The 27,174-nt window shown below is 39.4% G+C and overlaps 2 protein-coding genes across 2 annotated transcripts; one reads left to right on the top strand and one right to left on the bottom strand.

Moving 5' to 3' along the window:
- Positions 1-8,697: 8,697 nt before the first annotated feature.
- On the bottom strand, positions 8,698-14,536 carry LOC134823841 (uncharacterized). Its single transcript, XM_063835440.1, has 7 exons — positions 14,405-14,536; positions 13,874-13,991; positions 12,220-12,363; positions 11,923-12,070; positions 9,837-10,000; positions 9,571-9,719; positions 8,698-9,350 (listed from the first exon to the last, which is right to left on the bottom strand). Exons 1-7 carry the CDS (start codon positions 14,534-14,536, stop codon positions 8,877-8,879), a joined length of 1,329 nt encoding a protein of 442 aa, XP_063691510.1. The 3' UTR covers positions 8,698-8,876.
- Positions 14,537-24,871: 10,335 nt separating this feature from the next.
- On the top strand, positions 24,872-25,909 carry LOC134823840 (coadhesin-like). The gene has a single exon (XM_063835439.1). It carries the CDS (start codon positions 24,872-24,874, stop codon positions 25,907-25,909), a length of 1,038 nt encoding a protein of 345 aa, XP_063691509.1.
- The last annotated feature ends 1,265 nt before the right edge of the window (positions 25,910-27,174 follow it).

The following is a 27,174-nucleotide window of genomic DNA, read 5'->3' as shown; positions in this document are numbered from 1 at the left end:
GCCACAGTTAAATCGGGTTCATCACCAGCCACAGTTAAATCGGGTTCATCACCAGCCACAGTTAAATCGGGTTCATCACCAGCCACAGTTAAATCGGGTTCATCACCAGCCGCAGTTAAATCGGGTTCATCACCAGCCGCAGTTAAATCGGGTTCATCACCAGCCACAGTTAAATCGGGTTCATCACCAGCCGCAGTTAAATCGGGTTCATCACCAGCTGCAGTTAAATCGGGTTCATCACCAGCCGCAGTTAAATCGGGTTCATCACCAGCCACAGTTAAATCGGGTTCATCACCAGCCGCAGTTAAATCGGGTTCATCACCAGCTGCAGTTAAATCGGGTTCATCACCAGCCACAGTTAAATCGGGTTCATCACCAGCCACAGTTAAATCGGGTTCATCACCAGCCACAGTTAAATCGGGTTCATCACCAGCCGCAGTTAAATCGGGTTCATCACCAGCCGCAGTTAAATCGGGTTCATCACCAGCCGCAGTTAAATCGGGTTCATCACCAGCCACAGTTAAATCGGGTTCATCACCAGCCGCAGTTAAATCGGGTTCATCACCAGCTGCAGTTAAATCGGGTTCATCACCAGCCACAGTTAAATCGGGTTCATCACCAGCCACAGTTAAATCGGGTTCATGACCAGCCGCAGTTAAATCGGGTTCATCACCAGCCGCAGTTAAATCGGGTTCATCACCAGCCACAGTTAAATCGGGTTCATCACCAGCCACAGTTAAATCGGGTTCATCACCAGCCGCAGTTAAATCGGGTTCATCACCAGCCGCAGTTAAATCGGGTTCATCACCAGCCACAGTTAAATCGGGTTCATCACCAGCCGCAGTTAAATCGGGTTCATCACCAGCTGCAGTTAAATCGGGTTCATCACCAGCCACAGTTAAATCGGGTTCATCACCAGCCACAGTTAAATCGGGTTCATCACCAGCCGCAGTTAAATCAGGTTCATCACCAGCTGCAGTTAAATCGGGTTCATCACCAGCCACAGTTAAATCGGGTTCATCACCAGCCACAGTTAAATCGGGTTCATCACCAGCCACAGTTAAATCGGGTTCATCACCAGCCACAGTTAAATCGGGTTCATCACCAGCCACAGTTAAATCGGGTTCATCACCAGCCGCAGTTAAATCGGGTTCATCACCAGCCGCAGTTAAATCGGGTTCATCACCAGCTGCAGTTAAATCGGGTTCATCACCAGCCACAGTTAAATCGGGTTCATCACCAGCCACAGTTAAATCGGGTTCATCACCAGCCGCAGTTAAATCAGGTTCATCACCAGCTGCAGTTAAATCGGGTTCATCACCAGCCACAGTTAAATCGGGTTCATCACCAGCCACAGTTAAATCGGGTTCATCACCAGCCACAGTTAAATCGGGTTCATCACCAGCCACAGTTAAATCGGGTTCATCACCAGCCACAGTTAAATCGGGTTCATCACCAGCCGCAGTTAAATCGGGTTCATCACCAGCTGCAGTTAAATCGGGTTCATCACCAGCCACAGTTAAATCGGGTTCATCACCAGCCACAGTTAAATCGGGTTCATCACCAGCCACAGTTAAATCGGGTTCATCACCAGCCACAGTTAAATCGGGTTCATCACCAGCCGCAGTTAAATCGGGTTCATCACCAGCCGCAGTTAAATCGGGTTCATCACCAGCCGCAGTTAAATCGGGTTCATCACCAGCCACAGTTAAATCGGGTTCATGACCAGCCGCAGTTAAATCGGGTTCATCACCAGCCGCAGTTAAATCGGGTTCATCACCAGCCACAGTTAAATCGGGTTCATCACCAGCCACAGTTAAATCGGGTTCATCACCAGCCACAGTTAAATCGGGTTCATCACCAGCCACAGTTAAATCGGGTTCATGACCAGCTGCAGTTAAATCGGGTTCATCACCAGCCACAGTTAAATCGGGTTCATCACCAGCCACAGTTAAATCGGGTTCATCACCAGCCACAGTTAAATCGGGTTCATCACCAGCCGCAGTTAAATCAGGTTCATCACCAGCTGCAGTTAAATCGGGTTCATCACCAGCCACAGTTAAATCGGGTTCATCACCAGCCACAGTTAAATCGGGTTCATCACCAGCCACAGTTAAATCGAGTTCATCACCAGCCACAGTTAAATCGGGTTCATCACCAGCCACAGTTAAATCGGGTTCATCACCAGCCGCAGTTAAATCGGGTTCATCACCAGCTGCAGTTAAATCGGGTTCATCACCAGCCACAGTTAAATCGGGTTCATCACCAGCCACAGTTAAATCGGGTTCATCACCAGCCACAGTTAAATCGGGTTCATCACCAGCCGCAGTTAAATCGGGTTCATCACCAGCCGCAGTTAAATCGGGTTCATCACCAGCCGCAGTTAAATCGGGTTCATCACCAGCTGCAGTTAAATCGGGTTCATCACCAGCCACAGTTAAATCGGGTTCATCACCAGCCGCAGTTAAATCAGGTTCATCACCAGCTGCAGTTAAATCGGGTTCATCACCAGCCACAGTTAAATCGGGTTCATCACCAGCCACAGTTAAATCGGGTTCATCACCAGCCACAGTTAAATCAGGTTCATCACCAGCCGCAGTTAAATCGGGTTCATCACCAGCTGCAGTTAAATCGGGTTCATCACCAGCCGCAGTTAAATCAGGTTCATCACCAGCTGCAGTTAAATCGGGTTCATCACCAGCCACAGTTAAATCGGGTTCATCACCAGCCACAGTTAAATCGGGTTCATCACCAGCCACAGTTAAATCGGGTTCATCACCAGCCACAGTTAAATCGGGTTCATCACCAGCCACAGTTAAATCGGGTTCATCACCAGCCACAGTTAAATCGGGTTCATCACCAGCCACAGTTAAATCGGGTTCATCACCAGCCACAGTTAAATCGGGTTCATCATTAGCCGCAGTTAAATCAGGTTCATCACCAGCTGCAGTTAAATCGGGTTCTTCACCAGCCACAGTTAAATCGGGTTCATCACCAGCCACAGTTAAATCGGGTTCATCACCAGCCACAGTTAAATCGGGTTCATCACCAGCCACAGTTAAATCGGGTTCATCACCAGCCACAGTTAAATCGGGTTCATCACCAGCCGCAGTTAAATCGGGTTCATCACCAGCTGCAGTTAAATCGGGTTCATCACCAGCCACAGTTAAATCGGGTTCATCACCAGCCACAGTTAAATCGGGTTCATCACCAGCCACAGTTAAATCGGGTTCATCACCAGCCACAGTTAAATCGGGTTCATCACCAGCCACAGTTAAATCGGGTTCATCACCAGCCGCAGTTAAATCGGGTTCATAACCAGCTGCAGTTAAATCGGGTTCATCACCAGCCACAGTTAAATCGGGTTCATCACCAGCCGCAGTTAAATCGGGTTCATCACCAGCCACAGTTAAATCGGGTTCATCACCAGCCACAGTTAAATCGGGTTCATCACCAGCCACAGTTAAATCGGGTTCATCACCAGCCGCAGTTAAATCGGGTTCATCACCAGCCGCAGTTAAATCGGGTTCATCACCAGCTGCAGTTAAATCGGGTTCATCACCAGCCACAGTTAAATCGGGTTCATCACCAGCCACAGTTAAATCGGGTTCATCACCAGCCACAGTTAAATCGGGTTCATCACCAGCTGCAGTTAAATCGGGTTCATCACCAGCCGCAGTTAAATCGGGTTCATCACCAGCCGCAGTTAAATCGGGTTCATCACCAGCTGCAGTTAAATCGGGTTCATCACCAGCCACAGTTAAATCGGGTTCATCACCAGCCGCAGTTAAATCAGGTTCATCACCAGCTGCAGTTAAATCGGGTTCATCACCAGCCACAGTTAAATCGGGTTCATCACCAGCCACAGTTAAATCGGGTTCATCACCAGCCACAGTTAAATCGGGTTCATCACCAGCCGCAGTTAAATCGGGTTCATCACCAGCTGCAGTTAAATCGGGTTCATCACCAGCCGCAGTTAAATCAGGTTCATCACCAGCTGCAGTTAAATCGGGTTCATCACCAGCCACAGTTAAATCGGGTTCATGACCAGCCGCAGTTAAATCGGGTTCATGACCAGCCGCAGTTAAATTTGGTTCATCACCAGCCTCAGTTAAATTTGGTTCATCACCATTCACCATTTTATAAGTTACACATGACATTAAGTGCATTTAATACGGATGCGCTTTTCCAGAAGTATCCCAACTCCAGCATCATGAGTTTCCCTGGAGTTGATTCAAATCTAAATAGAGTTAGACTCTACTATGTAAAATCACAACCAAAATTATAAATAGTCATAGCGTGAGCGTAAATCAAAATGTATCAAAACCTAATTTGCATGTGGGCGGTCGTACATACATACTTAAAGAATCTTTCATTTTATATAGTAGATGGACTAAAGAGCCCGTGGTCAGTGGTCACAGGGAGGAGGCTAATAGTTTTCTTTGATAGTTCAGGTCACTATCATTATTTCCCCAAATTATTTTTCACGTATTTTCCTTAATTATAACTTTATAGATTTACTATCGACTTATAAATATAGTAAGTTATAAATATGATTCATCGAACAATTAATGAACACTACTATCGAGCGTGCTAAATCACTCTACAGTCGATCTGCGAGATTGTTCTAAAAGGGCCCCCGATAGTTGAAACCAACTTCAATCGATGTATTTGCGGACGCTGATTCCGAATCACCCCCATGAGTCCATGACATAGAGTTAAAATGCTCCCCGGACGAGATATTGGCGAAAAACTGTCTCAATCACGTGATATAACCGTATAAAGAAGTTAGTCTAATTTCTCGTTAGGGTTAGGGTTTCAGCATATGCTTTTGTTAGAGATTGGGTTATGGTTAGGGTTGGGATCAGATTAGAGGGTTAGAGTTTCGATAGTCGTTCAGGACAAGCTAGAGAATGGGTTGAAAAAGTCACGTGACAGTCGAGTGTAGAGTGAATAGTGATTAATCATCATCCCACTACTATTCGATCATGAATTGCTTTAAAATGATTTTTGTTACCCTCTGGAGGATTATAAATTAAGTTGAGGCTAACTTTTAAAGGCTCCGGAGAAATTGTTCACAAAATGAAACAGCTGATCAGAGAAGATCTTTGTATTTAATTTTCTCAAATATTGAGTTTCATTTTAATAAAATAAGGAGATGAAAAAATCTCCAAATACAATGATTTAATGGTACGGGTCAATTACCTTAGAACATTATGTAAATTTCCATATTTTCGTTCCCAAATTATTTTATTCAGGTCACCGGAATTATGTCGAAAATAAATATGTCAGTCAATTACCTTGGACATTAGAACATTGTGTAAAATAAACGCAGTATTAATTACATTGACTTTAAGATCGTTATTACCTAGACCTTTATACAAATATCAAAGGTATAGGGTCAATTACCTTTGTGATATTATGAAATTGTAAAAGTATAACATTAAATTAAATACGGAGAAATTGTTTACAAGATGAAACAGCTGATCAGAGAAAATCTTTGCAATTAATTTTCTAAAAATATTGAGTTTCATTTTTATAAAATAAGGAGATGCAAAAATCTCCAAATACCATGATTTAATGGTACGGGTCAATTACCTTGAACATTATGTAAATTCCCATATTTTCGTTCCCAAATTATTTTATTTAGGTCACCGGAATTATGTCGAAAAGAAATATGTCTCGTAATGTAGAGTCAATTACCTTGGACATTAGAACACGATGTAAAATAAACGCAGTATCAATTACATTAAGAAATTTATTACGTAGACCTTAATACAAATATCAAAGGTAGGGTCAATTACCTTTGTGATATTAAGAAATTGTAAAAGTATAAGATTAAATTGAATCCGGAGAAATTGTTTACAAGATGAAACAGCTGATCAGAGAAAATCTTCGCAATTAATTTTAATAAAAAATATTATTAAAATAAATAAGCAAATTTCCGTAAATAATGATTAAATGAACTCACTGGTACGCATATCCCTCCATCTGATCACTGGGCACCACAACAGGATTGGGCTCCACAGCTGCATGGTTCTGAAGAACAGTAGCTGTTGTTTTGACAGTAACCTCCTTGCCCCCTGTTCCTTTGTACACCCAACACCTCTTCTTCTTACAAGCGGTTCTAACTGCTTTTCCAACCGTAGAGGACCCCTGAAAGAAGACATGGGAGTCCGCTGGGATCTCTTTCTCGAAGTCAATCCTACCAGTTACGTACGTCACGATGTTTGGAACTTTGCTATCAGGCTTGCTCAAAGTTGATAAACCTGATGGCAAAGTGACCTGAACTGCCCCACTTCTATCAGTATTAGCTAGAATAATCCTGAGATTTGCATCGTCAGGAAATACCATCTGGTTCACCAGATCTGATACCCAGTTGTAAAGACTATGATCACGTGTGCTCCACAATATCACCATCTGTCTGTCTCCTGTAAACTGGTGTTGTAATGCATCTATCAGGTAATTAACTCCAGACCCAGTACCGACCAACACCACAGATCCACCTGCAGTTTTAAAGGGGAAGCTCCACACTTCCTTCTCATCTTGGGTTACACTAAGTGCAATGTTGTTGAAGCAGAGTGACTCTGTTGGGTTATGAGCTAGTTTGATCAGCTCTGACATTTCACCAGTGTACGGGCCCCGCACTTCCAGGGTGGATGACTCAGTGTTGCAGTCGTACAGACGACCAGTGTGTGAAGTACTGTCTGTTTTAGAGAGAGCAAGTTTTCTTTTATTGTGATAAACTCTCATCACAACACCTGATGTCCAGGATTCTTTAAAGTCTCGGATTCGGAGGAAATTCCTGTTTTGGAAAGATGTGAATGCATGGAAAGGTTCCGATAGGGAGCTGTCCTTTAACCTGAGGTAGAAATTAGGACCCACTGATTTACCTGGTGGTGAGGTCCACAAAATAGCCATGTAGTCATAACCCAATCTTATTCTGTGAAAACAGTGTGAATCTGACTGAATCCACGTAATATAAGCCTTCTCCACCAACCATATAAAGACAATAGGGGTATTAAGAATAATGGCATGCGGGTGGGAATGCCTTCTGATATTGTCGATAGAGACTATAACAGCAGCAACACGGTGAATGTGTATGGCTATATGATAACGCTTCTGAAACCAGTAGCTACTGAGGGGTATCAGGATACCTAACGTCACTGTCATCTCCACCATCCTGAAAGCATCATCCACTTGGAAGCTCATCATTTTAGTTTTGGGGTCAGCTTCGTGGAAACCAGGTGGAGCTCGTTCCGAGAGCGGGTACTCAAAAGAACCTGGGACTATCTGGACACCGTACCTGTGAAACATACATGGCAGGAGAATACTCCAGACGTGCGTTAGTAAAAGTGTACAGAATGCTATCCCGTTCCAAATATGCAACCTGAGATTAGCCTTGACGATGTTGCTACAGTCAACAACGTGCTTACTAATCCATGATGTTGCTAACCAATTCTCTATTGTCTTTAACCTCACAATGAACAACAAGTTTAGCGTCAAAATGCAGAATCTGCCAGAAGCACGTGCAATGATATCAAAACACTTAACCGACCAGGGACCCTCCATGAGCCCTCTCCTATCACTCCCAGCATTACCACTCCCTATCTTGTGACTCTCCCTCGGCCAGACGTTCCAGAAGAATCGGTCCAGGCAGGCTAGAAGGACTATGGTGATGTGTAGAGTCCACATGAGTGCCTCGTAGGAGATAAGGGTGGTGTGGTGGGAGATAAGGGCGGTGTGGTGGGCTGTTTGTGGTTGGTTCCCGTTATTGAGGGTATTGTCTGTTTCTTGGTGATGCTCCTTTTTATCTTCATGATCTTTTTCTTCTGTCATCACATCAATGTTAGCTTTGAAAGTATTTTCTAAAGAATTTTCTGCGTTAGACTTAGATTGGTTGCCTAATGATAGAGCACCTGATACCATGAGTCCGTCTGAAAATGGTTAAGTGTTCTATTAATCTGAAGAAACATGGACAAGCTACAAGCTACGAGCTGCATTAGCCATTAATCCCTTAATACTTTAAAAGTTAACAATAATAGTTAATACGCCCAAAAACACAGTTTTTACAGCTAAATTTGTGAACTGTTGTGATTAAAGTCTAAATCATGTACTCTTCGGACTTTGGTGAAAACATTGTTACCCAGAATCTTGACCGGAAAGGCAAATAGCAGATTATTTGGATATGATGCCTTATAAAACGCAAGGTTTCATTCCTTTACAGCAGCACAGACTATGATTGAGACTAACCTACAACCGGAACAGAAAGGGAGACACTGTAATAAAGTAATAAGATTGATAGATACTGGTAAAAAGACAACAAAAGCACGCAAATATAGAAATATGTACGTGTGGGTCCTCCGTAATTGAATGATACCTATATTTAATCAAGTCAGTCAGTATTTTACAGGCTGGCCATTGGCCAAGTTACAGGTTGACCTGTTATATTTTACTTGATCCTATTCAAACTAGGGAGGTGTGTTCTGGTGCACATGACAAGGAAGATTGGTTGATTCTGGGGGCCGGGGGGTTATACCTTAGGGGTACCGTTAGGTACGTTTTACCACTGAGATCAGACCACATCAAACAACTGATTCTTTATAAATTAAATTCAAAATACATTCAATAAATCGATGAATTTTTAATAAATTAAATCACTTAAAAGCAATACTTCTTTTCATTTTAAAAAGAATATAAAACAGAGCACAGTGAAATGACACGTGATATTAATTACTTATTATTAATTGTTGTTAGCCAAAATAGTGAACGCTGAACGCAGCGGTAATAGTAATACATACACAAAAATAATAATTTTCTTTCTGCTGAGAAAATTCTTAAATTTCGACATTTTTTAATAAAATATAATGAAATTTTTATACGTAAGATTCGGACTGACTCAAACTGGACGATTCTGACTGGTTCGCCAGACAACGTGATGCATCATTACTTTCATGTTTCAGATCGCGTGACGTACTTTCACAGTCCTGATCAACACTATAAGAAGAACTAGAAGTATTGTTGAAATACACGTACTTAGTCCGGTACGTTGTGTCCCGCTCAAAAACTGAAGTCAGTCTGTTCTTAGTGGATCTCACAATCTTAGGTCGGTAATCTGATGACACGTGACCTTTCATTTTAGTCACGTGATCTAACACGTGACCTCGCATTTTAGTCATAGGGTCCACCACGTGATCAGTGGAGACGTGGTCTGTTGTAATACTACTGTCTTGTGCGGAGGAGAGGGAGGAGAGTGATGGTTCTCTGTTATAGTGGTGGTGTGTTTCTGGAGAAGTCGCTCTGGAGGCGTGCCTCTCTTCTTGTAAGCTTACTGGGTCCACGAATAACACCTGGTAGAGGAGTGTGCAGGTTAGAGTGTGATTAGAGTTATCAGCTATATACTTGATACTTTAACTCTTTGATAACAATAATGCTGTCTACTTTTCAGGACTACTTTGTGAATACATTTTGTTGTAACTCCGTTAAAAATGTATACAATTGGATTTGGTATATAATTGTAATGTATACAATTGGTATATACATTTATACAATAACTCTCACTGAACGTACTTGTAATGGGGTGAACAAACATCCTGATTTTCTTTCACAGAATACTTTAGTGACCATCAGCAATATACCAGTGGTGGTGTTTATAAGCCCAGTTAGAGGCAGTACCCACACTATAATAGTACTGTATTTTAGTGCTAGCATCTGATAACCTGGGGTGAGTGCGAAGTAAGAAATGGACACAATTTGTCGATGAAAGTTAGTGAATGTTGGGAAATGCACAGTGTTTTAAAAAATAACTAAAACTTTCCTTCGAAATGAAAACTTACCAACAAATATTTTCCTATGAATCCTGGAAGAGAGAAGAATGAAGAAAACCAGGACCCCAAGCTGTAACAAGCCCGATATGGTGATTAGAAGAGATCCAGTTTTAGAGGATCTGTTCCCTGCTGCTAAGAGTAGCCACCCGATAGCTAGACCTGTCATTGAGATCCTGAAATGGGGGGGTTGGGTTAGAAGAGGATTTGTTGTGTGTGAGATTGGTATGGTTAAACAAGCCTATTATTTGGGAGAAATATTTTAATATATTCTGGTGAATGAGGTTTAACGACTTAAGGAGAATTCTTCCCACCACAAATAAATGTTTATTGATGATAATGTCAAAATTGCAATATCAACATATTCTACAGAATAAACGTTTAACAAGGTGACATGAAGTAGCCAAAGTTACCAATTATTTTAACAGAAGCTATTCAAGTCTAGCGTGAGAACTTGTCAGTTGTCAAGAAATAGCCAAAGATATAATTTATTTCATCAAGTCATCACTAGCATTATAACGTTATACAGCTGGTCTAACATTTTAATCACTTTAGGAACCGACCGGAATGGGCTTCTGGCTGCCGGACCGGATTTTTCCGGATATCAATCTATTATCCGGTTAGCCGGATTTTACTGGACCGGAACCGGTTGTTGAGAGGGCAAATATAAGGCTGCCGGAACTTGCCGGAATATGCCGGTAAATTTAAATTAATCCTTATTATTGGGCTTTTGTCATTATCAATTATGATATTATTAATCCTTAGAGTTTGTAATTACACAATAAATTCCGCAATTTTATAAGAGCTATATATTTTGCAGTTTTAACTCCCGGGTGCAAATAATTATATCTGCACCCGGGAATTAAAAACTGCAACCCGTCTAATATTATAATGCGAATAAAATGGGTCTAAATTCTTTTCTTTCTAAAGGACTCAGGGTATAGGTAATAAAAAAGTGTGGGAGCTTGGGAGTAACTCTTAGAGGGAATATCTTCGATCAGATTTGCAAGGGTTTTGCTTAACCGTCCTTTTTCCAGTTCCCGCTCTCATTAGCGATTCATCAAGAGCGCTTTTTCCAAGGGATTTATTTTCGTTGACTTACATATTGCGTAGTCTGAACTCTGATATCATTGTGGTAATTTAATTTCCCGAAGCTGCAAGATTTTGCAGTTTTCAATTCCCGGGTGCAGATAATTATATAGACTTAAAATAGAATTAAAGTCGATGTACCATGAATGTACAAGCGCTTAAGGGCCGTTGCAATCTATAAAAGTATAAATAAATTGTATATTGGAGGCACTATTTAGTCTCGTCTAATATTATAATGCGAATAAAATGGGGGTGACAGGCTCTGTTAACTTGGTGAGAAAAATCGCCATCAGGTCTAAATTCTTTTCTTTCTCAAGGGCTCAGGGTATAGGTAATAAGATTTCAGTGATGTTTCTCCGTTTATTATTTGCATTTATCTATTTTATACGTATAGTAAGATAGTAAATAGAGTTATAGTAGTTACCACGACATATTTGCCCGGCTAGTTCTCTATGAATATCATGTCTACTGCAGTATCGAATTATAATCAGTGTGCAGTTAATATATTTCATTACAAGCATCCAATTATTAGCCACCCGTTTCTTAAACTGTACAATTATCTATAGTTTGGACTTTGGAGAGTGTGCACTGTGCATTCCCACATTCGTCATTCAATTTCACTGATCATGCAGCTAGATTTCGAAATGTACACGTAATTTATAATTCACAGACTGTGTATTTTATCACAGACTGTGTATTACTATTTCATTGGGAACCGACCGGATATTCGACTGAATCCGGATCCGGTTCCGGTTCCGGTTCCAAAAAATTTTTTGCCGGATATTTCTTCAAAAAAATGAATTTAAAAAATGAATTTATAAAATGCATATTTTTCGTCACATTTTAATCCTCAAAAAATCAACAATTTTTTGACTAGGTGCGGACTTCAAAAAACCGAAAAATGTTTTCAACTAATAATGAATAGGGTAGCATGAAACATGGAGAAAATTGGTTTCCAAAAAACTTTGAAAAAATGTTGACTTAAAAAAATTCGATCCGAGTCACTTACCACAGCATTATTCTAACAGCGTAGAAGATAGGTTGAAGAGAGAACCCGAAATTAGGACCTGCTAGATCCCCCTGGAACTGTTGTACCAGCCAGGTTACTGACAGTGGGGCTCCCGAGATACTATCTGCTAGCTTCTTGTTGTGGGACCCTGTAAGGGGGTGCTGTTAGCCTAGTGGACAAAAAGTATTACAAGTTTTAAAAGTATTTATTAATTTGCTGGTTTACAAAACAGCAAACTTCTATCATTAAGCTTAGTAGTAATAAAATAATAAAAAGTTACAAGTCGTGTCAGCTCACCTAAGGCGGATCTAAAGTACTGGCCATTCCAAGCATGGTTCATAGTAACTTCATAAGTAACACTGGATACAGTGTAGGAGATGTAGAGTGTAGACAGTCCTATGTGAACTGATAATCTGATGGGAGATAGTTCTCTAGAGAACCCTGGGATGGAACCTGGTCAGTAAACAACACTACACATTATAAACGTACATATTAACCTTAACAGAGACTTGACCTGGGTACTAGTAGGCTAGTACTTTATCAAGGTTTTTATATAACCTACAGAAAAGCAAGCCCCAGCATCTTTTTCTCCAGGGCTTTGGGCAATGTGTACCCGGATTCCGGAACTTTATATTTATTATTTTATTTTATTGTAGATGAATATGATAGGATTGCTACTTTAAGGTCCGTAAATTAAACAGGAATTGAACAGGTGCCAAGATGTCCAATATTACGAAGTAGCTGAATAACTCACAGTTTATTAGTACGTGTCAAATACCATTCGGAATTGCAATTATTTTACTGCATTTTTGTGCTGATTTGTGTCGATTTGCTAAAAACATAATGGCTGGAGAAGATTAAAGAAACGGCCACGTAGACATATTTTTTATACTGCATATTACATAACCAAATATTTTAGCTGCTAAATACTAAAAGAGAAGTGCGATAAATACCGACAAAAGTATGCTCCATTACTGTTAAAAAAATACTAGTTTCAAAACCCTACAACCACAAATAGGCTGGATGTAAAGAGACTATAATAGTTGAAAAATCGCTAAAGTCTTAGTAGTTAATAATTAGTAGTAATTAGCAGTAATTAGGTACCTATGATGTGTAGTTAATAATTAGTAGTAATTAGTGTAGTTACCTGTGATGTGTAGTTAATAATTAGTAGTAATTAGCAGTAATTAGTTACCTATGATGTGTAGTTAATAATTAGTAGTAATTAGTGTAGTTACCTGTGATGTGTAGTTAATAATTAGTAGTAATTAGTGTAGTTACCTGTGATGTGTAGTTAATAATTAGTAGTAATTAGTAGTAATTAGTTACCTATGATGTGTAGTTAATAATTAGTAGTAATTAGTGTAGTTACCTGTGATGTGTAGTTAATAATTAGTAGTAATTAGTGTAGTTACCTGTGATGTGTAGTTAATAATTAGTAGTAATTAGTGTAGTTACCTGTGATGTGTAGTTAATAATTAGTAGTAATTAGCAGTAATTAGTTACCTATGATGTGTAGTTAATAATTAGTAGTAATTAGTGTAGTTACCTGTGATGTGTAGTTAATAATTAGTAGTAATTAGTGTAGTTACCTGTGATGTGTAGTTAATAATTAGTAGTAATTAGCAGTAATTAGTTACCTATGATGTGTAGTTAATAATTAGTAGTAATTAGTGTAGTTACCTGTGATGTGTAGTTAATAATTAGTAGTAATTAGTGTAGTTACCTGTGATGTGTAGTTAATAATTAGTAGTAATTAGTAGTAATTAGTTACCTATGATGTGTAGTTAATAATTAGTAGTAATTAGTGTAGTTACCTGTGATGTGTAGTTAATAATTAGTAGTAATTAGTGTAGTTACCTGTGATGTGTAGTTAATAATTAGTAGTAATTAGTGTAGTTACCTGTGATGTGTAGTTAATAATTAGTAGTAATTAGCAGTAATTAGTTACCTGTGACGTGATCCATACACGTGATCTCCCCACAGAACCAGTCTGCCCACCATAAAGCCACAATAAGAACAGCTGTGTTGCCAGTAACATAGCCCAGCTTTAACAAGTACAGCACTTTCTGTGGAGAGTGCTGTTAGTATCATGTAGTTAATTATATTAATTAATAATTAATTAGTTAATTAATTAGTCAGTATGATGTAGTTCATTATATTAATTAATCGATTGGTTTGTATTACAATCTTATAATATTCCTGTCCGACCTGTATTATAGTGTATTAGCATAAGCCTGTGGAAATCGCAATATACAGTAACATCTACGGTAAACTCTACGGTAAACTCTACGGTAAACTCTACAGTAAAATCTACAGTAAAATCTACAGTAAAATCTACAGTAAAATCTACAGTAAAATCTACAGTAAAATCTTCAGTAAAATCTACAGTAAAATCTACAGTAAAATCTACAGTAAAATGTACAGTAAAATCTACAGTAAAATCTACTGTAAAATGTGCACTTCAATTTAAATTACATACCGATTTGAGGTGTCTGATAGCAGGGACAATAAGAACGAGGGAGGTGAGTAAAACACCTGTTAAAACACTAAGAAAAAACTCCTTTTCTAATCCGGGGGCACTGATGAAGTCTTGGTGGAGTAGGTGGACCATGTGAGCTAATGTTGGGATTAATTTCCGTTAGATTCAAGTAAATATAACGTATTTTCGTTTACTGTTTATGAATTGACAAGATTTTTATGGATAAGTAGGAATAATTATGAACAATTTCGGTTAACTTTGATTACAGAAATTATTACGAATTATTGCGCATCATCGGAACTTCAAACAAACAATCGCAACTAACCATTATCAACAATTCCAAATAAATGCAAACAGTCGCTGTCAGCATTTGACTCTAACAATAGCGTATCAAACAATATAGCTCGATTAACTGCTATATCCTGCTGCTGCTAAACACAGCTTCTCAAACAATTATTATCTGTTGTTGCTGCCCTTGTCATGAGATCGACTTCCGCCCTCGAGTCCAACCTTTTAGGAAACTTCCGCCCTTGAGTCCTTCGCCCTTGGGACTTCCGCTCTGTTGACCGATTCCCGTTGCCAGAACCACGCTCAAAGCATGGTTCTGGAAATATTCAAGCGATTCGATCACAGATCATTTGCTTTTAAGGCTTACAAATGACTTGAGAACAAATCGTGTTCATTAGTTCATTGATGCATGGAATAAGCGCATACATAAAGTGATCATGTGACTTAACTATAGCGTCTTCTGTAATCTTGTGGGTTAAGCCACGATTTCATATTGCATATATTTTATTGTATCATTGAATTACCATGAAGAAACAATTACTGACTCTGTTATTAGGGGCAATTTTAAAAGCAAACATGACATTCAAAACACTAAGAAAAGAAAGCAAATATTATCTTATGCTCCTTCAATAGTTCAATAGAGAAGTTTTATCTCTTTTATAGCATAAAACAACGTTAAGTTTAACAAAACAAGATCCAACTGCAACCAAGCGCGAAGAGAACCAAAGCGACACAAAGCTTGACAAGTCACAGCACAAATACCAGAAATGCCATGGTACCAACTCACTACCACATAACAAATGACATACGATCAGTCACTAAACTGTCTGCATTCTGCAGCAGTATGTCATCTCTGCAGTCCCATCTACATTCTACATCTCACTATACGCCCTGAGCCCCCCTCTGCAGTCCACGGTCACTATATGCTTATATTTCATCCCTAAACAATTCAAAGCATACAAACAACGACTGAATAAAGATAAACAAATCCAACAGAAATCAAGCGTGACGATCAGGAGCCAAGCAACGAAACACCACAGCACAACTGGTATTTGAGCCCCCACATATACTGCATCAATATGCCAAAATACATGGTGCAGATATACTGTCAACACACTTAAAACAGGATCTAGGCAACCGAGCGTGAAGAGCACCAAAGCAGCACAAAACATAACACTACAAGTGGTGTTTGAGCCACCAAATATTCTGCAGTAATATGTCATCTCCCTTGCAAAATAGAGGGGTGGTGCACAGATATAGCAGATATAGCTGTCAACAGACTTACGCCTTATCGTTTACAGCGTATATACAGTGCTACGTATCTTAGTGCAGAGTCGTTTGCGTGTTACGTAAGTTTTAGGGAGGTGATTTGAAAAAGCAGACTGTAATTTTTATATGATTGCTTTGTGTTAAGCAACTTATGGAGTCTAGAATTATCAAAAATTGGCTTACCTAACGCATGTGAACGATCCCTTAGATATGCGATATCTCAATATATACATGTGTGATATGTTACGTCACGTTGGCAGGATAGACAGTTTCGGTTCAGGAAATGGAAGTATTTTTGGTATTCCGATGATGTAATGGAGGAGAGGTGGAGGATTGGGTAACCTTATCTTATCTTCGTTATAATGGGTATCGATTATTATTATGGGTCATGTTTATGCCTTTATAGACAAAGTGTTGGGTTATGTCAGGATGTATGGAGAAAGCCTTAAATCAATTAGCTGCGCAGGGCTGCATAGTAAAATAAACTGTAACAACTGTTGGCTGTTGTAACTGTTAAACTAGTGCCACAACAACAATGATATAATGATATAATACTGATAATTTCAGATATGATATCATGATTGGGGAGTGGCAGCAAACTGATTACAAGGACCAAAATGTCTGCCTCGCATTTATGGCTTAGGTGAAGAAAATGGGAACGCCTTTTACGGATTTTTAACTTTATATGTGAGGATGACTGTGTACGTGTCAGGAAATATAGTGATGACACTGTTCTTGCAACTCACAGGGTGTCAAAATGATTTCAGAGGCTAATTTAGTCCGTGGTATCAGTTTTTGCACATTTTATTTTTTATTCATGACGTTTCACTCAGGGATGGCTCTATTGAGACTATAGCTATATCGGTAAATGTATCTACTAGTCACGTCTACTCACGTCTACTCATTCATGAGTACAATCTATTCATAGTGCTTACAGCCTACAGGTTACATAGCTGCCCCTGATTTAGATTAACGTACACGAATCACACCTCTGTAATCTGTATTGCCTATAGTTATACACGTCCAATAACAAAGTCTCTAATACAGTTTCTTCAGATTTGAAGATTTAACTTTTGTAGTAGTTGTACAGCAATACTAAGGTAACGAGATAGTTAGTTTCTACATAGTTACGGTCTTTAATGTATAAGAAGGTTATTAAGATAGGACACTCAGTCATAGGTAGCATAAATTTATTAAACAAAATAATGGAACAATTTAGTTGACCCGGAGATCCGTCTTTCGCCCAATAAAAATAATGCAAAGTTTGCAACATTTTTATCATTTGATGTTTCACCCTTTTCATCTCACGACATTCAACAAGCTGCACAAAGCTGCACAAAGCTGTACAAATCTGCACAAAGCTGCACAAATCTGCACAAAGCTGCACAAAGCTGTACAAAGCTGCACAAAGCTGCACAAAGCCGCACAAAGCTGCACAAAGCCGCACAAAGCTGCACAAAGCTGCACAAAGCTGTACAAAGCTGCACAAAGCTGCACAAAGCTGCACAAAGCTGTACAAAGCTGCACAAAGCTGCACAAAGCCGCACAAAGCTGCACAAAGCTGCACAAAGCTGTACAAAGCTGCACAAAGCTGCACAGAGCTGCACAGAGCTGCACAAAGCTGCACAGAGCTGCACAAAGCTGTACAAAGCTGCACAAAGCTGCACAAAGCTGCACAAAGCTGCACAAAGCTGCACAAAGCTGCACAAAGCTGCACAAAGCTGCACAAAGCTGCACAGAGCTGCACAAAGCTACACAGAGCTGCACAAAGCTGCACAAAGCTGCACAAAGCTGCACAAAGCTGCACAAAGCTGCACAAAGCTGCACAAAGCTGCACAAAGCTGCACAAAGCTGCACAAAGCTGCACAAAGCTGCACAAAGCTGCACAAAGCTGCACAAAGCTGTACAAAGCTGCACAAAGCTGCACAAAGCTGCACAAAGCTGCACAAAGCTGCACAAAGCTGCACAAAGCTGCACAAAGCTGCACAAAGCTGCACAAAGCTGCACAAAGCTGCACAAAGCTGCACAAAGCTGCACAAAGCTGCACAAAGCTGCACAAAGCTGCACAAAGCTGCACAAAGCTGCACAAAGCTGCACAAAGCTGCACAAAGCTGCACAAAGCTGTACAAAGCTGCACAAAGCTACACAGAGCTGCACAAAGCTGCACAAAGCTGCACAAAGCTGCACAAAGCTGCACAAAGCTGCACAAAGCTGCACAAAGCTGCACAAAGCTGCACAAAGCTGCACAAAGCTGCACAAAGCTGCACAAAGCTGCACAAAGCTGTACAAAGCTGCACAAAGCTGCACAAAGCTGCACAAAGCTGCACAAAGCTGCACAAAGCTGCACAAAGCTGCACAAAGCTGCACAAAGCTGCACAAAGCTGTACAAAGCTGCACAAAGCTGCACAAAGCTGCACAAAGCTGCACAAAGCTGTACAAAGCTGCACAAAGCTGCACAAAGCTGCACAAAGCTGCACAAAGCTGCACAAAGCTGCATAAAGCTGCACAAAGCTGTACAAAGCTGCACAAAGCTGCACAAAGCTGCACAAAACTTCAAAAAGCTGTACAAAGCTGCATAAAGCTGCACAAAGCTGCACAAAGCTGCACAAAACTTCAAAAAGCTGTACAAAGCTGCATAAAGCTGCACAAAGCTGTACAAAGCTGCAAAAAGCTGCACAACGCTGCACAAAGCTGTACAAAGCTTCACAAAGCTCCACAAAGTTGTACAAAGCTGCAAAAAAACTTCAAAAAGCTGCACAAAGCTTCACTAAGTTTCACAACAAGAAACATAGCAATGAAATAAGAGTCAACAAATCGTCGGCAGCAATGGTATGTCATCTCTGCAGTCCCATGTCAATATGTCATCCCTAAACAATTTAGCTTAGTCTATTTTTAAAGCTCCAGCATATAAACAACAACTTAAACATATTCGACGGCCGCAACGGTAATGTGGCATCTGCTATGACCTTATATATTTTGGATCGGTTCAGCTAATTGTTATAAGTTTATTTTTCTAGCTGAGTTAGTTTTCATCTTGTCACACATTATGTAACTTATATTGCGGTACCAATTTTTCCATTAGTTTTTTATAAAAACAATGTCATGATATATTTAATAATAATTATTAATTAAATTTTCAAATTTTAAAAATTTGTCAAAAATGTCCAATAGAATCCAAGCATGATGACTGATGAGCATCCAAGCAACAAAACATCATATGACAAAACTTCGTAAATTTAAGTTGGACAGTTAATGAATTTTTTACTTATTTTGGTCAATTTTTAGGATGATGGTTTCAACTTTTAAAACATCTCGAAGTTCGAGAGTAGAGTTATTGATTTAGCTCGCTCCTAATGAGACTACACTACCGGGTAGTAGGGCGACTCGTGGCCTCTTTACAAGAAACGGGTCGGACATCAACGAATGCCTAAAAATGGCTAAATTTAAAAGTAATTGTTATATTATTTCTGATCAGTTCAATTCATATCAGTTGTAACTTGTATTAGCTGAATTCATTTTCGCCTGTTCTCCGTGAATCCACTACTACGTGCTACAATACATTCTAAACATAAAACACTGTCAGAAAAACGATGCGCTACACCAACATTAACAACAATATTATAAACTTCAACCTAACGCTGATTTACACGACGGTTCGCAAAATATAATGTAGTGCAGTGTGCAAAACAGTACATTCATGACATTCAATTAATCCATTAATTATTTAATTAATTACTGATACATTTTAATTGCTTAATTGTTTGATGAACGTGTAAGCCGAGTTTGTTTAGCTCTTGAACCGACACAAATTCTGCAGTTTACTGTTTGGTCACCTGTCAGGGCAGACTGAACAGGACACAACCACGTGGTACTGTCACGTGGTCACGTGATGTGTGTGCGTTCTAACTGTAACAAACTGTTTTGGTCACATGATAGACAGTGTTAATTCGAATGTCAGCCCACCAGGAGGACTGGTGGGACATCACATGACAAATATGTCTCATTATGTACGGACTTGCTGGAATTATGTGCATGTTTCAAAGGATGTTACCAAATTTAATCAGACCGGATGGAAGGTTAAATAACGAAAAAGACCAGACCGGTTATTTGGTATGATATTATATTATTTAACGAATCAGATATATCGATTCTTGAAGCTGAGATAGCATCATATATGAACGATCAAATGAACGAGATGACAGGACTTGTAGTCATCGGAATTAGTTCCACCGGGATCTGGTAGTATTCATCATTCTGCCAATAAGTCACTGGTGGGCCAAAAGTCACTGGAAATACGTTGGCCTTAATAGCTCAGTCACTGGGTGCCCAATTGAAATAATTCTTTCTGGTATGATTTACTACCACCACTGGTTCGGGGAATTTGTCAAATTGAAAAATATTCGAGTTCGTGTTTTTCAAATGAAGGTTCATTTTTGCATTTATTTGATAGTTTGGATAGTCGGATCGAGCCAAATTTTATTGAATCGTGTTTGGCCATTCGGATTACGTTTGTCCTAAAACAATTAGAACTGTAGCTTCTCAGATGACCGATATATGAAGCATAACGTGTAATCAGGTGATTGGTTTACCTAATCACGTGATTAGGTGACCCCGTCACATAATCACCCATTCAATTTTATTAACGAGATACAGAAAATGCTTGATAACTTCGTCATTTCTAATCCGTTTTGCCGGCTGACGGACAACTGGGAAATGTCAATTTTACCTAGTTAACTAATTAACATGAAAGCTTGAGAAATCCAATCAGCTCCGACAACTGGGAACCAATCATTACATATCCCCGACAACTGGGAACCTCTGGAGATACTTTAAACATTCAGGTGTCCACTGATTTCACAGCTGTGCTGTATATATTTCTGCACTAATTAAGATAGTTCAAACATAATAATGATAGTTCAAACATAATAATTACATATAGAATACATTACTCAATATCAATCTCATGGCCAAAGTATTTGGCAATCTCAAACAGATAGTCAACCTTGCTAGAGCAATCCGAGTATTTGGAACAGATATGGAACAACTGGTCATTGGAAGTTTTCCTTTTAATCCTTTTCTTAGAAGGAGTTTTTCCAACACCCAGTCGATCGATGGTAATCATTGATTACCTGCTGCTCCCGAATAGCACGGAATAGGAACTGACCGGTATCCGGCTGAATCCGGATCCGGCCGGATATCCGGCTTCAATATCCGGTTCCGGCTCCGGTTTCAACAATTTTGCCGGATTTTTGCCGGATATTTCTAAGTGATTCTCGATACGTACCTCTCGTATCGAAAGCTCCCGTTTCCGATCTCGTGTTGCAAAGGGGAGGCCTGCCTTCCGAGATCGCGTTACCAGGGGAAGCCTCGAGTCCAAAATTGTGTATCGAGGGGTGGGTGAGGACCGAAAAAATATATTGGCCCTTTTTGGCCCCTTGCACAGATTTTATGGCGGGCGATGGCCCCCTGTCCCCTCCCCCCTTCCTACACCCCTGTCAAAACCAATTAAAAAACTGCTTGCTCAGATACGACAGTTGCGCCCAATCGATATATTGAAATTCCTCCAATTATAATAAAAGTAAACTTTATTCAATAAAAAATAGTACGATCATAATGAATAACGATGGACGCAAAGCTACAAAGAATTAAAAGTTACCTATCTTTACCCTAGTATATATATACTAATATAGCACAAACTCAGAAAGTGAGTTATCGAGAATAATTTGCGATTTTTCAGGGGATATGCATTCTTCAGAGCGGACTGTAATACAGTATTCGCCCGAACTTCATTTTTATATTTATTTAGCACATTTATTTATAATGTAATTTGACCAAAACCCATAATCATGGGTAGAGTGTACCGCTGCCAGTGTCTCTCTTTTCCAAACAAAAGGAAATGATATTAATTTGAGGAACAGTCCGCTAATGCAAATTGATACCGAGAATGAAATCGGTCGCTCGCTTTTTCAAATCAATAAGCTTTATTACAATTCGTGAGCCGTGATCGAATGGAAAAAGCGAGCGACCGATTTCATTCTCGGTATCAATTTGCATTAGCGGACTGTTCCTCAAATTAATATCATTTCCTTTTGTTTGGAAAAGAGAGACACTGGCAGCGGTACACTCTACCCATGATTATGGGTTTTGGTCAAATATCATCTCTTTTTGATTATAATGTCAGGATAATTTACACAGCTAGTCGAAACTTCATTAACAAGGAGGTAATTTCGACGATTTCGAAATTCTGCCTTTGAAAACGTTTCCTTGTGTTTAGTAAGGTATATCTGTCGATAACCGACTGAATATGGCACTTTTTACTCATTCAAGTTGGCATTAAATTCATATATAATGCCATTTAAATATCGTGGAAAGCAGAATATATTCGAAATCACGAATGAGCAAAATTCTCACCTTTCGCACGTGCAAACTTTGAGCGGACGCAACGTGCGCATACAATATTGAATCACCGTAAATTTTTGCGTAGTGGTATTTAATATATAGTTTGATAAGCATGCAAAGTTTCAGAAGATTTCAAAAAGAACTTGGATCACAACGGGACTCCAAAGTTGATAAAAATCGTGAAAATCAAAATTTTTAGTGATTTTAGCTATTTTAAATCAATTTGGGCGTGTCCCCACGTGTGCAACTTTTCGATTTTTAACTTTAAAACTAGCCTATAACACAATTTACACCTTTAAGAAGCAAAATTGAGCTCCACAACCCAAGGGATAGCCCAACACCAGAGAATACTAATTCACAACTTTTGTGTTTTTATAAAATTATTCTTCAAAAAAGCACTAACTTCAATAGCAAATATCTTTATGAAGGAGTAAGGTAGGAAACTTTTCCGGTAGATTTTTAGAATGCTTGAACAATTATCTAAGATGAAAATGTCCTCAGATTTTGAATAAAATTACTCTTTAATGGTGTAAAATCGATTTGAAAAGTTGTTGTTTTGTCAAAAATCAAGTTTAAAAAACACTTAAATTGATGACGTCATCAAGTGATGATGATGATGATAAATTATTTTTAAATATAAAGTAAACTAAAGTATAAACGATTATCTTTAAAACCTGTGGTTCGAAATGACTGTATCTTTTATACTTTTGAATCTACGGACACTTAAATGTAGGCTACAATTGACTGCAAAAAGCGTCTATATATCATATATATCTTCACGACAATCTGTTGTAAAACAGGGGTTCCAGAAAACCAACTTCCCGATACTCCTGAAACATGAAATTTTTTTTACTGTCGACTTGGACAAGGTCTAGACGCCCTGCAAAGTTTCAGATCTCTAACTCAATTTTAACATGGTTTTTAAGGCACCTGAATATGGCGATTTTGGGTTTTTTACCTAATTTCGTATAACATGCTGGCGCGTATTTTGCGCAAATTTCTTAAAAACCTCCATATAACTATTTCTTATTCCTGTCATCTTTAACATTGAATCAGAATGTTTTGAACTTAAATGTACCTGCTGAATTACTTTCGAAAAAGTCTTAATGCCTGGAAAACAATAAAGGGGATATAATAGTATAGGGGGTAAATAGTATTGTGAATATAAGGGCGACGGTAATGCTTGCCAGCATTGTGATTTGACTCCCTCCAAACGTCCAAAACGGATGTTAATTCCACAAGTTGCAGGAGAAACTGTGGCTTTATGCCAAAGCTTAGACGTTGCATCCTGGGTGATGGGTGTCTTCCACAAACAGTTTATGGTGTATTAAAAATGACTTAAGTACAAATTTTTACATTTATAGTGATTCAGACAAGGGCTGTTCAGCTGAACAGCCCTTGCTAACAGCCCTTGCTAGCAGCTTTCCGCTTAAGTGAGGAGAGGACTTCACGCTTCTGTGGAGCAGTGTTGTCAGCAGGGTGGTTGTGGAGTTTGGAGCTGCAAGGGATAAAAAGTTATCTGACAGGTTGAGGTAGGCATGACAGGGACACTTGGTAGGAGGGATACGCTTCCGGCATCGCCAAGCAGAGTAGAAGGCTGTATCTTTAGGCTTCTTTCTGGAGTAGATGTAGTTGTACCCGTCCGTGTCCACCAGCTGTTGAGATCCTCACGTCCGTTATGTGAACACATGCCGAGAGCTCAGAGACTTCTTAATATACTTCATAATACACAGCTACTTACTAAACTGTCATGTGAACCCTACACAGGTTCTTGGTTGTCCGGCTGTTAGGATGGTTATAATATGGATCACATCACAAATGATACGTCACTGATTGGGCCATGTGATGTGATACTTGTGGGAGCCCGGAATGAGAGGTTCCCAGTTGTCGGTCACCGGTTTTGCCTCATGTTTTTAGATCATATGCAACATTAAATAGTCTACTGTCTCTGAAAAAATTAGGCGTTCAGCATGTTCAGAGAAAACAATATAGGTGTTTTAATAATGAATGAGCTATTAAGGCCAACGTATGTCCAGTGACTTTTGGTCCACCCTGTATTAATAAATAAATATTAACAACAAAGAGGTTGTACGGTGTAAAATGAAAACAGTCCCCTATTGTCCAACTTTTAGCAATTATCATATGTTTCGAACGGAAAATCACCAAACTGCACCACTATTGTCCCTCATGGAATATATCATTGAAAAGAGTTACAGAGTAACATGTTTACTTGTCCAATTGCAAATAATGAAATTACGGATACTAGTTAACGCATATCAAACTATAACTTGTTTCATTGCAAAGTACTCACCTTATCAGTCAAACATTTTGAAAGGAAGATAATAAAACTGCACCATTAACCTTTTGTGTAGAGTGCAAACAGATTTTGATGAGGTTCGACACCGCACTACCGCAGTAGAACCTCTACTATAAATATAGACAGTGAGAATATAAACGCTATTATTTCTTTCGACATAGTCTAGAAGATCTCTCTATTGTACAACATTAAAGATGAGGTGTACGCTCTTGCTGCTGGTTCTATCCCTGGCTCTCTTCTCCTCCGCGGAAGCCTCACGTGTTAGAGATGGATGCAAAAGCTCGATAAAGAAGTACGGGAAATGCTTGAAGAAAGGATTCGTGTCAAATCTTGGATGCAAGTACAACTCAAAGAAAACGTTGAAAGGCAAGAAAAACAAAAAGTGTAAAAAGATAGAGACGACAGCTAAAGATTGTGGCATGAGTTGCGCAATGGCGGCAATTGATGGTGGGTGGAGTGACTTTGGAGATTGGTCTGAATGCGATGCTGTATGTGGCGGAGGATCTCAGGAAAGGAAAAGGACCTGTACTAACCCTGCACCTGAAAATAGTGGATCTGAATGCCAGGGAGATGATTCAGAAAACCAAGATTGTAACACACAAGGATGTCCAGTTGATGGTGGGTGGAGTGACTTTGGAGATTGGTCTGAATGCGATGCTGTATGTGGTGGAGGATCTCAGGAAAAGAAGAGGACCTGTACTAACCCTGCACCTGAAAATGGTGGAGCTGAATGCCAGGGAGATGATTCAGAAAACCAAGATTGTAACACACAAGGCTGTCCAATTGATGGTGGGTGGAGTGACTTTGGAGATTGGTCTGAATGCGATGCTGTATGTGGTGGAGGATCTCAGGAAAAGAAGAGGACCTGTACTAACCCTGCACCTGAAAATGGTGGAGCTGAATGCCAGGGAGATGATTCCGAAAACCTAGATTGTAACACACAAGGCTGTCCAATTGATGGTGGGTGGAGTGACTTTGGAGATTGGTCTGAATGCGATGCTGTATGTGGTGGAGGATCTCAGGAAAAGAAGAGGACCTGTACTAACCCTGCACCTGAAAATGGTGGAGCTGAATGCCAGGGAGATGATTCAGAAAGCCAAGATTGTAACACACAAGGCTGTCCTCCTGCCCAGTTGAAGTTTGTCTCTGCCGTTCAAGATAGTACTAATCATGGGGGAGTTGCAAACCGTGCTTTTGACGGTAACACTGCAGGTGCCTGGCCTAGCAAGTAAGTTTCAATAAACAAATTAATGGAAAATTACAAACGAAATAATGAATAAAGTTTTAGATTAATTAAATTAAGCGGGAAAAAGTTAGTCCCAACCCTGGCTCCATAACATGAAGGCCTTGTTTTTATTTGTATTGAAAAGCACTAATATAACATATTATTTAAATCTATATATAGTACATGGCATAGTTAGTGCGTAAATTAAACTATAAAGTCATCAATGTTAATTTATAAAGCATTGCTAAAATTAAAACTAATGACGTTATTTTCAGTTCCTGCACTCACACAGCAGGAAATACGTACCATTATTAGTGTATGTACTAAGAGCGCCAACTTGTGGGTGAGATTTTATGTCTCAAAACCCAACATATTATACACCATTGGAAAGGTCTCATTGAGTAGAGTCATATGGTACCAAGTTTTGGGGAAATGGCTGCTCCTAGCGGAAGTTATAACCCGTCAAAGTCCCAAAAATGATCAATTTAGAAAATGGGGCGGGACATCGTGTTCTTAAATTTTTTTACGAAATTTTTTTACAGAATATTGTTAATCACATTTTTTTACACAAGATTTGCTGTATGCCGTAATTTTATTTTCCGATATTTGAATCAAAAATAATTTTTATTTGGATTTCAAAGTACGCGCTACGCCGCGCAGTTAGAAATCGCAATAAGGAGATTTAACCAAATTTTTTGTTGCGCCATTTTTATTCTCATATCAAATATGCGCTGATACTTTTCGGTCGAATTTCTTTTTGTTGCCGCTCATAGCAATTAGCATAGAGCCTCAATGCACACACCTTATATTTAGTTTGATAGTAGTTGTTTTGTTGCACATTGTAATAATAATATAATGCAGATGTTACTAAATGATCTTGAGAGGGTATTTAATATAACTGAGTTAGTATTACTTCGTTTTGGCTGCGATGTGCTGGAGACTACTAGAAACTTGTTCTAGTATAGAATAGCTTAGTGGATCAGGATGTTGCTAAATTAAATCCCTTGTTACACTCGTTTAGTTCTGGACAGGATTTGAACGTTTTACACTTTTATCAGATCATTTCAATCATGCTTCATACCGAAATTACAATTAACCCATTCAAGCCTTGTATAAACAATAACGGACAGTATTCTGTGTTAGAAAAAATATATGTACTTCCAATCAAATCGTGCAATTGCCTTGGTACACAGGTGCACATTCTTTGATGCCCGAAACGCATTCCAAGCTCTAGATATCTGCCTTCAATAATGGCCTATAATCACATTTGCC

Source organism: Bolinopsis microptera, chromosome 12 (genome assembly GCF_026151205.1).
Source record: "Bolinopsis microptera isolate Bmic1 chromosome 12, MBARI_Bmic_1.0, whole genome shotgun sequence".
Taxonomy (NCBI): Eukaryota; Metazoa; Ctenophora; class Tentaculata; order Lobata; family Bolinopsidae; genus Bolinopsis; species Bolinopsis microptera.
Note: the sequence above shows the minus strand (reverse complement) of the source record. Positions and strands in the feature narration are given on the sequence as shown.

Coding starts and splice junctions, on each gene's coding strand:
- LOC134823840 (XM_063835439.1), top strand. CDS start 24,872: ATGAGGTGTACGCTCTTGCTGCTGGTTCTATCCCTGGCTCTCTTCTCC.
- LOC134823841 (XM_063835440.1), bottom strand. CDS start 14,536: ATGGTCCACCTACTCCACCAAGACTTCATCAGTGCCCCCGGATTAGAA. Junction 12,364..13,873: donor GTGTATGGATCACGTCACAG/GTAACTAATTAC, acceptor GTTCCATCCCAG/GGTTCTCTAGAGAACTATCT. Junction 10,001..11,922: donor GCTGTTAGAATAATGCTGTG/GTAAGTGACTCG, acceptor CCCCCATTTCAG/GATCTCAATGACAGGTCTAG.